The sequence below is a fragment of the Crocuta crocuta genome, unplaced genomic scaffold (assembly GCF_008692635.1).
Source record: "Crocuta crocuta isolate KB4526 unplaced genomic scaffold, BGI_CrCroc_1.0 scaffold647, whole genome shotgun sequence".
In the NCBI taxonomy this organism is placed as follows: domain Eukaryota; kingdom Metazoa; phylum Chordata; class Mammalia; order Carnivora; family Hyaenidae; genus Crocuta; species Crocuta crocuta.
In genome coordinates this window covers 1090043-1103285 of record NW_027531286.1, presented here as the reverse complement: position 1 = coordinate 1103285, position 13243 = coordinate 1090043, and the positions used below count along the sequence as shown (strand labels likewise).

At 60.6% G+C, this 13243-nt stretch overlaps 2 protein-coding genes across 2 annotated transcripts in view; both read right to left on the bottom strand.

Annotated features, from left to right (window-relative positions):
• RPS6KB2 (ribosomal protein S6 kinase B2) overlaps positions 1–3456 on the bottom strand; it is a 5908-nt gene extending 2452 nt beyond the window's left edge. The window contains exons 1-9 of the mRNA XM_077771395.1: positions 3344–3456; positions 2977–3017; positions 2749–2869; positions 2402–2470; positions 1759–1906; positions 680–737; positions 475–575; positions 258–348; positions 83–173 (exon numbers count right to left, since the gene is read on the bottom strand). Of these exons, the coding sequence (XP_077627521.1) occupies positions 83–173; positions 258–348; positions 475–575; positions 680–737; positions 1759–1906; positions 2402–2470; positions 2749–2869; positions 2977–3017; positions 3344–3415 (792 nt within the window). The 5' untranslated portion in view covers positions 3416–3456. The remainder of the gene's footprint in view (positions 1–82; positions 174–257; positions 349–474; positions 576–679; positions 738–1758; positions 1907–2401; positions 2471–2748; positions 2870–2976; positions 3018–3343) is intronic.
• A 1181-nt stretch (positions 3457–4637) lies between these two features.
• On the bottom strand, positions 4638–11975 carry CARNS1 (carnosine synthase 1). The gene is made up of 8 exons (XM_077771451.1): positions 11247–11975; positions 10359–10448; positions 9615–10102; positions 9210–9384; positions 8970–9119; positions 8213–8295; positions 8052–8117; positions 4638–6815 (listed from the first exon to the last, which is right to left on the bottom strand). The coding sequence occupies exons 1-8, from the start codon at positions 11566–11568 to the stop codon at positions 5589–5591; spliced, it is 2601 nt and encodes an 866-aa protein (XP_077627577.1). The 5' UTR covers positions 11569–11975; the 3' UTR covers positions 4638–5588.
• Between the last annotated feature and the right edge of the window lie 1268 nt (positions 11976–13243).

Here is a 13243-nt window from a genome sequence, read left to right as displayed (position 1 = left end):
CCCCCGGGCCCTGCCCCTGCCTGGGATGCAGACCCCCTCCCACCCCGCCCCCCTCCCCTCCTCCCAAGGAGGCTGGACTTGCCGATCCAGTGAGCATGTCATACATCAGGGCCCCCAGGCTCCACCAGTCCACCGCCCGGTTGTGGCCACTGCGCACCAGAATCTCAGGGGCCCTGGGGGCCAGGCGAAAGCATCAGTCGGGCCAGGCCTTTCCCGGCAGTTGGCCCAACCCCTGGTCCCAGCCAGCTTCCACTCACATGTACTCAATGGTGCCACAGAAAGTGTGGGTGACAGCGCCCTCGTGGATCGACTCCTTGCAGAGTCCGAAGTCTGTCAGTTTGATGTGGCCTGAGGAGTTGTGGGAGAGGGTGGTCAGGGCCCTGGCTCCTGGCATGGTGCTCCTCAGCCCTCCCCGCTGATTCTGACCCATATAGGCAGCTGCAGGGGTGAGGGGCGGCGTGCACACATGCGCACCCTGGCTGTTGAGCATGATGTTCTCAGGCTTGAGGTCCCGGTAGATGATGCCTTGGGAGTGGAGATGTCCCAGGGCCAGCGTGATCTCTGCCAGGTAGAAGCTGCGGAGACGGGACAGGGTGAAGGCCAGGGTAGGGGTGGGGCTTGGCTCTGGGGAGAGGGGATTCCCAGGAGCCCCTCAGGAGAAGCAGGACCTATTACCTACCAGGCTGTGTCTTCCAGGAAGATGCCTTCTCGCTCCAGATGCGTGAAGAGCTCACCGCCTGTGACACAAATACGTCAGCAGCTGTGGGCTGGGAGCGGGCGCCTTTGCTCCCTGAATCTTGGTTTCTTCTTGGGGAGAGCGGGACTCAGAATTCCAGCCCTACCTGCCTCACAGAGCTGCCGTGGGGATTCAATTCAATTCAGCAAACATCTACCGACGCCTACTCGGTGTCTGGCCCTGTGCTGGGTGAAGCTGGGGACACAGAGATGAAGAGACCCAGCCACTCCCCTCAGGAAGCTCAGTCTAACGGGAAGATAGACATGCACACACGTGCTCTAATACGCCAGACTGAGGCAACAGCTCCAAGAGCTTAACCCAAAAAAATCTCACAGAGGCAAAATTACTCCCAACGTGAGCGGACGCAGCCCACGGGTGCTGAGACAGACACAGATCATCAGGTGCTGATGAGACACGGGCAGGTAGCCAGCCCCACCGCTTCGTAGCCAACAGGGGGCGCCAGACTTATGTGGGCAGTTACAAGGAGCCTCGATTGTGAGTAGGAGTGTTGGGGACAATTCCGAGCCCAGGCGACGAGCACCGGGGGAGTTCGTGGAGGAGACATTAGGAAACATTAGGAAGAGGGCGAGCTGACAGCCTCGGGTCCGGTTAGGACACAACTGTGCCTCGTGCCCTCCCCTCAGGAGAGTGGAGATGATGGAGGGCACTGCCGAGAACGAGCCAGCTGGATCTGGGACCTGACGTGACACAGGACACCCAGCAGAGAGGAACAGGACATGAAGGGGTGGTGGATATGGACAAAACAAACCCCTGGGGTTCTGTACAAACTCCCGCCGTTCCCGTCCACCCCCAATACAGGTGAGGGACACACGAGGTGCGGGACAGACGTTTGCTGAATGAATGAATGAATGAATGAATGGACGGATGGACAGACGGATGGATGTGTGTGAGGGCCCCCTAGCCATTCTACACACCACATCTCTCCGGGCTTCCCCCAGAGCTCCCAGTGCTTCCTGGCTGGTTCCCTGGCCCTGGTTCCCCAACTGGGTCCACGCTCATACCACTGAGGCACTCGAGGATGAGGTAGAGTTTGCCGCCGGTCTGGAAGGCATAGGCCAGCTCCACAATGAAGGGGTGCTTCACCGACTCCAGAATGTTCCGTTCAGCTCGCGTGTGTGCTGTGTCCTTGGCGTTGCGCACAATTTTGGCCTGAAGAGGCAGGGACCGGTCAGAAGGCGGGCACCTCGGGCTCCTTTAGTCCCTCCAGCCATTACCCTTCTGCCACCCTTTCTCACGCCATCCTATTTCTCCGTAATTCCACTAACACTGTCATCCTTCTCCACGACCGATTTATCATCTAGAGCTATTTCCCCCCTTCGGCAGGTAATGCTTTGTTGTGGGCGCTGTCTGGTACATTGGAGGATGTTTAGCAGCACCCCTGGCCTCTACTCACTGGATGCCAGTGGCACCCTCCCCAGCGGTGACTCGAAAATGTATGTGGAAATTGCCAAATGTCCCCAGGGAGGCAAAACAGCCCACGGGTGAGAACTACTATAAAGCAATGTAACCGCAATTGACAATAAACCAGCAAATTGCCCATCCATTTCCTCCACTGTATTCACTACAGTCTTCCCAAAGCCTGGAGGAGCGCATGGGGAGTGGCAGCCACCCGAGTGAGGATTTGTTGGCGAACACATGACTCACCTTCCTCAGGACTTTCATGGCATATATTTTCCCCAAGTTGGTGCCCTGCACCTTTCGCACCTGGAACACCTGTAAGGCAGGGGAGACAAGATCAACCTCCCTCTCCATTTGACCTTCAAAAAGCTCCACCCTGAAGCTCTGGCAATTGAGACCAAGAGCCCTAGGTCCACCCAAGGGTGGGGCAGTAAAAATGTCAAGGTTGAGTCTGACAGGATTTGCCTTTCCCTCCTTTACGTTTTTATCTCAGAGATCTAGGGAGGCCCTGCTGATTTACAAGCTTCATTTGTTTGGAGACCCTTTGCTGCTGCAAGACTGAGGCAGGGAGACCAGCGGGGAAGGGCCAGTACCTTGCCGTAACCCCCCTTGCCCAGCACACGCAGCAGCTCAAAGCAGTGGGGCCCGATGCACTCAGGGCCCAGGTTCACACTGGTCTCCGTCAGCTCCACCTCCTCACAGTGTCCCACAGGCCTATTGACACAAGAGGTTAATGGGGGCAAGGCTCCAGTACTCGCCCCCTTCTCCATCCCCAGCCCGGTCCTTCCCAGTGCCCCGCCCCCAACACAACCCTCACTCACTCCAGGCCAGCTGCCCTCAACTCGCCAAGGGGACACACGTCCTGTGAGAAACCGACGGGTAAGAGCCAAGGAGGGAACCAGGAGCCCTCCCCCTCAAGCTGGACTACTTGGCCCAGGAGAGGAGGGGGTCAGGAATGGGAGCTAGCTGGCGATGGGCCAGCACTGGGGAGGAGAGGTCGAGGGCAGAAAAGGGGGAACCAGGGGAAGGGCTGGGGACCTGGAAGACAGGTCGGGGTGGGTGAGGATGGGTCAGAGCTGAACTCCGTAAGAGCGATCTGAGGCACCGGCTGGGGGAAGCCAGCGCGCTTCCACCGCCGAGGGATGGGATCGGTTCCAGGATCGAGCCGCGCCCAGGAGGACCACTCACCGAGGGGCTGAACTCTGGCTCACCCTCGCTGCCTTCCTCTGTCTCCAGGTCCAGGTCAAACACGGCCGCCATAGCGGCGCCGGCCCGGCGGGCCCCTCGGCCCTTGCTCGGCCGCGCTCAGACTGACAGTCCTGGGGGCGGAGTGTAGTCTGTACATTATCACTCCGCGACCGAAACCGTGGCCGCGCGCGCCGATGACGTAGGAGCTTCCTCTCCCTCCCACAGGCCAGTTTAGTCTGGAGGGGAGGAAAGATGGCGCCCAGCGCAAGGCCTCCCGGGAGTTGTAGTTCCAGAGTGCCGGGATGCCAAAGCCGGCTTCACCCTCTTTGCCCGGACCTTCTCAGTCTTGCCAGCACTGCTCCCCTGGGGCGGCACCGGCAAAGAGCTACCTGGAAGGCGCTCATCTTGGTTCTGGGGAGAGTCTGAGTTTGCATGGGACAGAGGTGCATGTAGGTATGGCTGTAAACTTAATTCCCAGCCCCGTTCAAGCCGTGCGCTGGCTGGGTGGCTGGGCGCTTGGCTGGGTGGCGAAAGGCAGGTCGCGTCTCTCTGTTCGCTCCTGAAAGAGCGAACATCTCAGTCTCCTTAACGTGCCACCTGACTCGAGAACCCTGCAAGTCAAAGCATTTACTGGGTGACCGGCTCCACGCCCAGGAGGCTGGACTTTTTTGCCAGGTTCTTGCCAGAAAGGGTTTCGGTCTCAATCCACCCGTAAATAGGGTCTTGTGCTGGAGTTTGCTGCCTTGCCATTTTAAGTACATTTCGTAATTTTGCTACCTGGTACAGAATAGGTGCTTGATAAAACTTGGTTAAAAGAATGAATGAATGAATGAATGAGTACACTAAACCTGGTCTGTGACTTTAGATTTAGGCATGGATTATTGTTGGATGGGGCTCTGGGGGAGGGGGTGAATTGGGGCCACACCAGGTCTTGGATGAGCTCTGATTGCTGGAGGCTGTCTGGATGTGCATTCCAGTTGGATGGGGAGGTTAAATATGAACTCAGATGGGCAGAACTCGGGAGTCTCCAGCCTGGAGGAGGTTTTATCTGGTTGGATGTGGCCCTCTGGTTGAAATCCGAACCTCCACAGACCCTCAGGTTTGGGTCCCGTTGTGGGCCACCATGGCAGGCCCCTGCTCACGGTCAACCCAAAGGCCTGGCCAGTGTGGTGGTTTATCCTTAGCGCCGGATGCTACAGGTACCCCTTAGCCACCTCTCCCTCCTCCCTTCCACACCCCCCATCTAGCTGAACCGAGAGGTATTGTCCAAGTCGCAAGAACCAGATGCTAGATATTTCATTAGTCCGTAGGCCTTTATTTGGAGAGGGATGCTTGTGGAGCTGGTCACAGCTCCCGGGCTGTACAGAGACAGAGTTATTAAAACAGCCTCCCCTGAATTAGGAAGGGAGTGTAGACTCTCCTCTGCCAATGCTAGTTAGTTATGCCAGAGGCCAAAGCACCAAAGCTTGGTGGAGAAGGTGCATGCTGTGTAGGAGAAGGTGTTCACTCGACTTAAGCCTGCATATGAATAAGGGCAGGGAGGTGAGTGGGGTTTAGAAGCTGAGTGGGCACGTAAGACAGTAAAAGTAGAACCCTGGACCTTGTATCTTATTGCTCCATCTACTGTGGTATGACCTTGAGGCAATGGTTGTTCCTCCCTGAGCCTGTTTCCTCATCTGTACAATGGGGCAGTAGTGGCTGCCCAGAGAGGAGATGGTTCCTGCTGACGCCAGGTCACCTGCTTCTACTGCTCAGGCCAAACGAAGCAGGCCAGGCACTGCCTAAAGTTGTCAGCAGGCTCTAGAAATATCCTGGAATTTGCAAAATGAGGGGTGAGAGTAAAGGACAGAGTTCAGTCTCAGGTTTTCATAGGAGTTGTCCAAGGCCAGGGGCCAGCCGGCTTCTCTCTTCCTGTAGGCTGCAGGGAGAGACAAGGATGGGCTAAGTTTGGGCCTGCTCCCACCTCCCTGGGGCAGGTGTGTGTGTGTGTGTGTGTGTGTGTGTGTGTGTGCGCACGCGCACAGCTGTTATTGCTTCTCCATGGCTAAAGTCTTAGGACAGGATTGGGGCCTTTGGGCTAGACTGACAGCAAGAGGGCCCAGCTCCCCCCCGACCGAGATACTTTCTTTTGTGGCCCTCAAACCCAGGAGGCCTTAATGTCAAATGGCCCCGCCACTCTGGAACAGACCTGAGGCCTCCGAGGGAGCCAGGCCAGGGTTGGGGCAGGGCTATAGGAAGAGAGGCACTATTTGAAGTGGGACAGGAAGTGGGCAACAGGGTAGTGGGGCCCGTCGATGCCCAGACCCTGGCAGAGGCCCAGCAGGCGGAGACGAGCCTCCGCCAGGCTGGGCCCCGCACAGGCCACGCTGCAGTAGGGCTCCTCGTATTCACCAGGCACCAGGACCTCCTCCAGCAAATTGAAACGCAGCAGACCCTGTTCGTGCAGAGCCTGCAAGGTCTCACGGCTGGCGGTGGAACTGAGCGCCTGAAGGTGCTGGGACACCAGGCACATGACGCCCACCAGGTGGCCACGGGCGCGTGGGTGGGTGGGCAAGGCGGGCCGCAGGCCACAGGCTACCATAGCGGCGGCCAGCAGCAGGTCCACCCCATACAGCTCCAGGATCCAGTCCCTCAGGTAGAAGCCGCCCATGCGGGGGTTGATCTCGATGAGTTTTGGCCCAGCCCCGGTCAGCTTGAGCTCCACGTTGAAGACGCCGTCCAGCAGCCCGCAGCCCAGGCAACAGCGGAAGGCGGCCTGCACCAGCTGCGCCTCCTGCTCCGGGCCCAGCCCAGTGGGCATGCAGGCCGCCGTCTCGGTGAAGCCAGGCAGCCTCGTGGGGCCGTTGTCGGAGACGAAGGCAGCCAGCAGTCGCCCGCCGAACACCACCAGGTCCACGTCATGCTCGGTGCCCTCGATGAACTCCATCAGCAGCATGGCGTTCCCCCAGCCCAGCCCAATGCCGGGGTGGTCAGCCTCACCCTGCAGGTCGCGGGTGATCCGGGAAAAGTGTTCGTGGCACTGCGGGGCATCCTCCACCAGCCGCACCCCCACGGCACCCGCCCCAAACTCCAGCTTCATGACACCTGGCAGGGGCACCTGGTGGACAGCCCTGTCCACGTCAGCCTCACACCCCAGCGGGCAGCAGGGCACGGCATGGAGGGAGGGCGCGGGCCAGGGCGGGCCCTGGCAGCGCAGCAGGTGCAGCTGGGTGCGGCTCTTCTGCTTGGCCAGGCGCATGGCAGTGGGGGGGCTGCAGGGCAGACCCAGCTCCTGGCAGAGCAAGGCCGTGAGCACGAGGCAGTCGTCCCAGTAGGAGAAGCAGCCATCGAGCTGCAGGCCACGTGCCCGCACCAGCTCCGCCAGCAGGCGCGCGTTCTCTTCATCCCTCCGGTGCTCTGTCACGTCAAAGTGGATGAAAGTCTGCACCAGTTGGGACGCGAAGTGGTTGGGATCCGACTCCACGAGATGCAGCTGCAGAAACCACCAGAGGGCAACACACCCAGGTCAGCCTATGCTGGAGGCTGGGGAGAAAGAATGCTCCCCGCCCCCCCCAGAACGTGGTTCCGGCCCTCCAGGGCAGACGGATCCACCGGTTCTAAGCGCTCAGAAAATGTTTGTTGATGATGACAAATTGGAAGGTTCAGGGATGGGACACTTAACCCAGCCTGAAGGGGAAGGAAGGCCTCCTAAAGGAGGCGTTGCTTCGGTCAGGAGCTGAGTAAGAACCAGCCAGAGGACGGGGCGCCTGGGTGGCTCAGTTGGCTAAGTGTCCAACTTCAACTCAGGTCACGATCTCACAGTTCGTGGGTTCGAGCCCCGCGTCGGGCTCTGTGCTGACAGCTTGGAGCCTGGAGCCTGCTTCAGATTCTGTGTCTCCCTCTCTCTCTGACCCTCCCCTGCTCACACTGTCTCTGTCTCTCTCTCAAAAATAAATAAAACATTAGAAAAAAAAAAAACGGCCAGAGGAAAAATGGCAGGAGGGAAAGGGTGTGATCTGGGTGGGCGGGGGCAGGAGCAAAGAGAGAGAGAGAGAGAGGGCTGGACCAGAGCTTATAGGGAAACCACCAGGGTTAGGGTTTGGGACAGGTGGTCTGGTCGCTTTGGGCATCATGTTCTTGGTCATCATCCACCCAAAGAGTTCTGACCCTCGGGGGTGCCCACAAAGGAATCCAGTGAGGCCCTGTGCCCCAAATCTCACTGCCCGCTGGGGGTACACGGACGCAAAGCAGCTGGTAGCCAGGGCAGCGGCAGCTCGGAGACGGAGGGGAGGGTGGCTGTCTGCACTGTAACACTAGGCGGCATGGGGAGTGGAAAGTCATTCCCAGTGAACACCATGTGCGAGGCAGGGAGTGAAAAGGCATAGGAATGGCCGGAGAGGAGGATTTCCGGGAGAGGAGGCCACCGTGGTAGATTTGGTAGATTAGGACCAGGAAGAGCCTAGACATTTGGCCTCTGTTTTATCTGTTCAATGCAGATAAGAATGCTGCTCTGCCTGCATGGCTCCAGATTCTGCGACATGAAGCCGCTGCTCACGAACTTGATTCGGGATCTGTAAGCTGCTCCCCAGCACCTTCCTCATGCCCTCAGGAATTCAACCTCCAAGGGCCTGTCCTCCCTGCAGGACAGGGCCAGGCCCCTCAGCCTGGCTTTCAGGGTCCCGCTTCTGGTACTAACACTGAAGGACGCCCCCAGCCCCCCCCCCCCGACCTTCTGCGCTGGTTTCTTTTTGCCCCGGAGGGCTCGGTGCCCTCCGCAGGGACCCCTTACACCGGGCTGGAAACAGAACGCGACCAGAGGCCAAAGAAGAGTTGAGACTTCTAAACTGGGAGGGGCGGTGGGCCGCACCCTACTCCTGGNCGCTGCCTCACCCAGGCCGCACCGGGCCAGTGCCACCTCCAGCGACTGTGGCAAGGAGCTCCGGTGCCGCAGAGGCCGGTCCTCACGGCCCACACTGCACGCCACCTGGGCAGGGTGTGGCTGAGGGCGTTGGCCCAAGGGGAGCCCTCCCAGGACTGACACCGCCCCCCACTCCCGCCCCTGCACACCCCCCCCCCTGCCGGGATCCAGGCCAGACCTCTCACTGCACATCCAAGTAGCCCGGTCCTCTGTGACTTACGCTGCACAAACCACTTTCTGCTGCCACTGCCCATCTGGTCCTTGAGACCCTGAGGGGCGTCTACCCAGGCTTCCTTCCAGGCCCAGCTAGGGTCTCTGTCACCTGAAGGCCCCATGCCCTCTGGCTCCTAGCTCCTGCAGCCCCGGGGGGCCTGTGCCATCGCGGTGTGCCAGACCTTAGAGCCCTGTGAGGGCAGGGCTGAGACTTCCTCTCAGCTTGGCTCAGAGCCGTGCTCCCCAGAGGGTCCTCACGCTGCCCTGAGTTCCCCAGCTTGGAGGCCCCTCCTAAAGGGCTCCGGACACGGGAGGGTCAAGGACCCTGGGTCAGGCCCTTCTGCGAGCAAGGGCTCCTTGGCAAGGGGATTCAGCCCTGGGCCCTGGTGCCTGGTACCGAGTATCAGAGCTCCTGATGTAGGAGGGGGAGGGGAAAAGCCTCAGACCCAGGAGTCCTCCCAGAGGCCACCAAGATTCCCCCCAAAGATGTCCTCTCTCTGCCCAGGGGCCCTCAGCAGCTCATCAGGGCTGGGCTGGGCCGTGGCAGCAGGGTCAGGACCTGAACCCGGGCCACACTCACCTTACTCAGCAGGGGCCTGTCACCCTGTGTGCGACATACCACAGCACAGATGCGCACAGCCAGCGCCGGGCCAGGTGGGGGACTGCCTGGGGAAAGACGTGCGGCCTGAGCCCAGCACGGAGCCGCCAGGAGGCCGAGCCCAGCACCCGCTCCTGGCTGGCCTGGGTGGCTCTCACCTGGGAAGGGCAGCCGGGCAGGTGGGCACACGGCCTCCACCAGGACACTCTCCTCCTCCTCCAGTTTCTCCAGCAAGGCCAGCACCGTGTCCACCACCGTGCCCAGCTCCACCCGTGGGTACAGACGCAGGGCCTGCCGCCCCCGCCAGCGCCAGCCGCTGAGCTTCACAGCCACCTGCAACGGAGGGGCAGGGGGCCTCCTTACCACCCCAGGTACCCATGGGGTGGGCTGCTCATACATAGGATCCAGTGTGTAAACTGAGGTAAGAAAGCAAGGGATCGCCACAGAGAGAGGCCAGCAGCAGGACTCGAAGTTGGGGACAGCTTCCCAGCAGGCCTTGGTAACCATCCAGGGGTCCCATCCTGCTGGCACCTGTACGGACCTCGGAGGCAGGAACTTGTTACCTGCAGGGCATCACCCAAGGCCTTGGAGCGCAGGAAGGTCCCTACTTCCTCCTTCACCAGTGTCTCCTGGCCCTCTTTGCCACTCAGCTCCACCAGCCGTAGTCCTGGGCTGGCGTCCCCTACCCGCAGCAGTGCTGGTGGCTTGTAGGTAAAAGCCAGGGTAGCTGGCACAGCCACGCCACCCTGCTGAGCCAGCAATCTCCTGGTCAGCAGCCTGTCCTCCAGCAGCCGGGCCAGCTCAGCTGAGGCTCCTGTGGGGCAGGTCAGGTCACGGGCAAGTTCAGCCGCCTCTCGACCCCGGCCAGGTCCCAGCCCCAGGCCCGCCAGGAAGTAGGTGGCTCGGCGCGGGGGGACAAAGTCATCCAGGAATGTCAGGCCCCCCGGGTAGAAGCTCACGGCCTTGGAGACCAGCAGGACCGACTGGCCCGGCTGCCCAGGTGCTGGCACCTTCATCAGCCAAGCAGGGGACAGGCAAAGGAGCATGTTTCCTGCGGGCAGAAAGAGGAGGGCTGCTGGCCAGGGAAGGCTTAATGCCCCCAAGCCCTCCGCCTCCAGCCCGGGCCCCTTTGTAGTGGGGGGGGGGGCGCAGCTGCTCCCAGAACCCACCCCCACTCAGAGCATGGCAGCTGGCCCAGTGGAATGCAGGCAGTTGCCAGGGTCAGCGGGTATTTTGGGATGTGGCCCGGCCAGGGCAAGGCTGCCCTTTCTGTAGGAGGGGTTGGGGGAACTTAGGCACACACTCACCCGGGCTCTGGACCCCTCCTTCCAGCAGCACAGACAGAAAGGTGCTGGGGGATCCCAGAATGCATAAGGTCACCTCCGCACCAGGGCAGCCTCGGGAGGGGAAAGAATGTTGCCAGATTCCACAGGGGCTCCCCCTGATGTCTTTCTGCCCGCCCTGCCCTGCTCCACAGCCCTGCCCTCCTGCTTAAGGCCCCCAAGTCCCTCCCAGTGTGGGGTGAGAAGGGAGGACAGAGAAGAAACTGGAGAGAGGAGGGGAAGCCGCCTGCCCATCCCGCCCCATGAGGCCGGCTCCCTTCTCTCTGCAGCTCGCGTGGAAGATACTGGAGGCTGGGTGACCAGAGACCTGGGCTCTAGCCTGAGCTCTGACACCGACTTTCTTTGTGACCCATGGCCCCCATGCAGTGCAGGGAGGAGTCCCTATGCCTCAGTTTCCCAGTCTGTGATCCACAGTAGGGCCCAGTCTGTGATTTTTCATGTCTTCCACCTGTGAATCCTCTGTGCACACAAAACTTTTGTGACCGTCTAACATATAGAATAGATAAAGCAGCGGGGGAGTCTGGCATCCCAACCGTTAGCTGCTTCGATAGCAGCTCCCAAGGCACGTCTATAGAAGCTTTGGCTCCACAGAGCATGGTTACAAATCCCGTGGCTGGGTGTTCTGGGGATAGGAGGGAAATCTGGATCTCTGACTTTACTGGTGCCAGATGCCCTTTGAAATGATACTTGCCTGCCCAAAGTTGACTGGCCTCACTTCCCTGGCTTCAGGTCCGGCCAGAGCCTGGGGGAAGGGGCTGACCTTGACAGGGCTGGGAAGCAAGCCGGGCTGAAGGTGCCTCCCTCCCCCTCCCGGGGATTACTCCCCCTCCCCAGTGGAGCCCCTCGGGGTACCTGTGCGGGGCACCTGGCTGCGGTCCTGGGTCTCCGGAAGGCCAGCTTGCTGCAGACAGCTCTGGAGGAGGCTATAGTAGTAGACGGTCCACGCCCGCGCCTCCGCTTCCTCCAGGGAGCCCTTGCAGTCCAGGCCCACGTCATGGCGCCAGGATCCCGAGAAGCAGCCTGGGGGTGGCCGGCCAGAGCCTCCTCCCCATGCGCCCTCCTCTTCCTCCAGGTCCTTGGAGCCCAGCGGGCAGTCCCACTCGGGACCCAGCGGATCCAGAGAGAGCTGAGAGGGGCAGAAGTGGGTCTTGGGCAGAGCGGGCAGAGGACACATTAAATCACCCCAGGGTATAAGCAAGCCCTCCGTCCTCCTAACCTTGAGTTACGTTCAGGGCAGACACTGTCCTAGGAACCAGGAGAGGATAGAGTTGGATTAGGGGATGAGGGCCTGTCGCCAGGAACACGCAGGTGGGAGTGCTTTGTAAACCGTAGGTGCAGTGGCCGGGCGGGGCGAGGGGGGAGGTAGAAAGCAACGTGCTGCTGGCTGGACCCCTGCCCCCCATCCCACGCCAAGGTCTGCCCTAGCTTGGTTCACAGGACCAGAAGTTTTGGTCTGTTTTGTTCATCAAGGCAGCCCAGGTCCATAACACCATCCGGCACCCCATAACTTCTCAATAAATGTCGCCTGACGAATAAATGAATGGATGAACTGAGCAATCACTCCTGAGCTGCTCATTTCTCTCTGCCTTCCGAAACCTGTCTACCATCCTGGAGTTCTGCTGAGGCCTAAATATGTAGACGGATCTGGTCCACTGCCGTCAGTGTAGGCCTTGAGGACCTACTGTGTGCCCAGCCCGGTGCTCGCCGTTGGCAGGGAGAAAGCCGGTGCCCTTTTTTCAGATGTTCTTCTGAGTCATGGAGACGCTTTCTTTGGATGAAATTTTACACCCCTGCCCCTCTCTGAGTCTGGCTGACTCCCACATGAGGCTGCTCGGAGGCTCAGTGTGAACGCAGGTGGGCCTGCCCTCTGGGGCACAGGCTGCGCTACCTTGGGTCACATGTGAGGTTCCTTTGGGCTCTGTGGGTGCCTGGCGTCTGCCCTATCCCACCCCACGATGCCGGTGAGGCTTGGGCGTCAGTCATGGGGAAACCGCGTGCTGTGGCCGGGAGGGCGGGCCTGGGCCTGAGAACTGGGCTTGCTCAGAGCCAACCAGCGCCAAATTCTCGGAGCCTCGTTTCTTCTCTTAGAAGGGGTGCTCCCTTGGGGCGCCTGGGTGGCTCAGTCGGTTAAGCGTCCGACTTTCGCTTAGGTCATGATCTCGCGGTTCGTGGGTTCGAGCCNGAAGGTGTGCTCCCTGAGGGCCCAGACTGTGTGTTCGCTGATATATCCCCGAACCTCGAATGGTGTGCAGAGTAGACGTATAGCAGGTGCACAATAAATGTTGCCGGAGGAGTGAATGAACGCCAAATGGGCGCAGCAGTGCCCATCCCCGGCGCTGATGGGGGCGGGATGGAGTGCCTGGCACACAGAGTGGGGATCAATGGGGGCGTGTGCAGCTGGTCATGGGTGCCAGGGGTCTGCACAGGGGGCTCTCAGGGTTAGGCTGTTGGGTGCCAAGCTCTGCCCTCTGAGCCCTCCCTCTCTGGCCAGGGGCTTGGCCCTTTGAGGGGGTAAGGACCAGAGGAGACTCACCATCTTACAGGTGGCGTGGCTGAGAGACTGATGGCAGAGACAGAGGGAGAGAGACAAAGGAGGGAGTCAGAGCAGCCCCGGCCGTACCCCCACTGCCCAGCCCCTAAGAGTCGGGAGGAGAGGTGGCCGGCCACGGTTGTCCGTCCTGTCCCTGACAGGAGGTGTCCGAGGCTGCCCCACCCCCACCCCCAAGGAGGCGGTGGGATTTCGGTCGCCGGGTCCTGCACCCCGGAGCTCACACCTCGCGGGTTGCGCCGGGCAGCGCCGGGGTCCCAGCGCCCGGCCCTTCCAGCGTGCGGCGCCCTGGGTCCCGGAG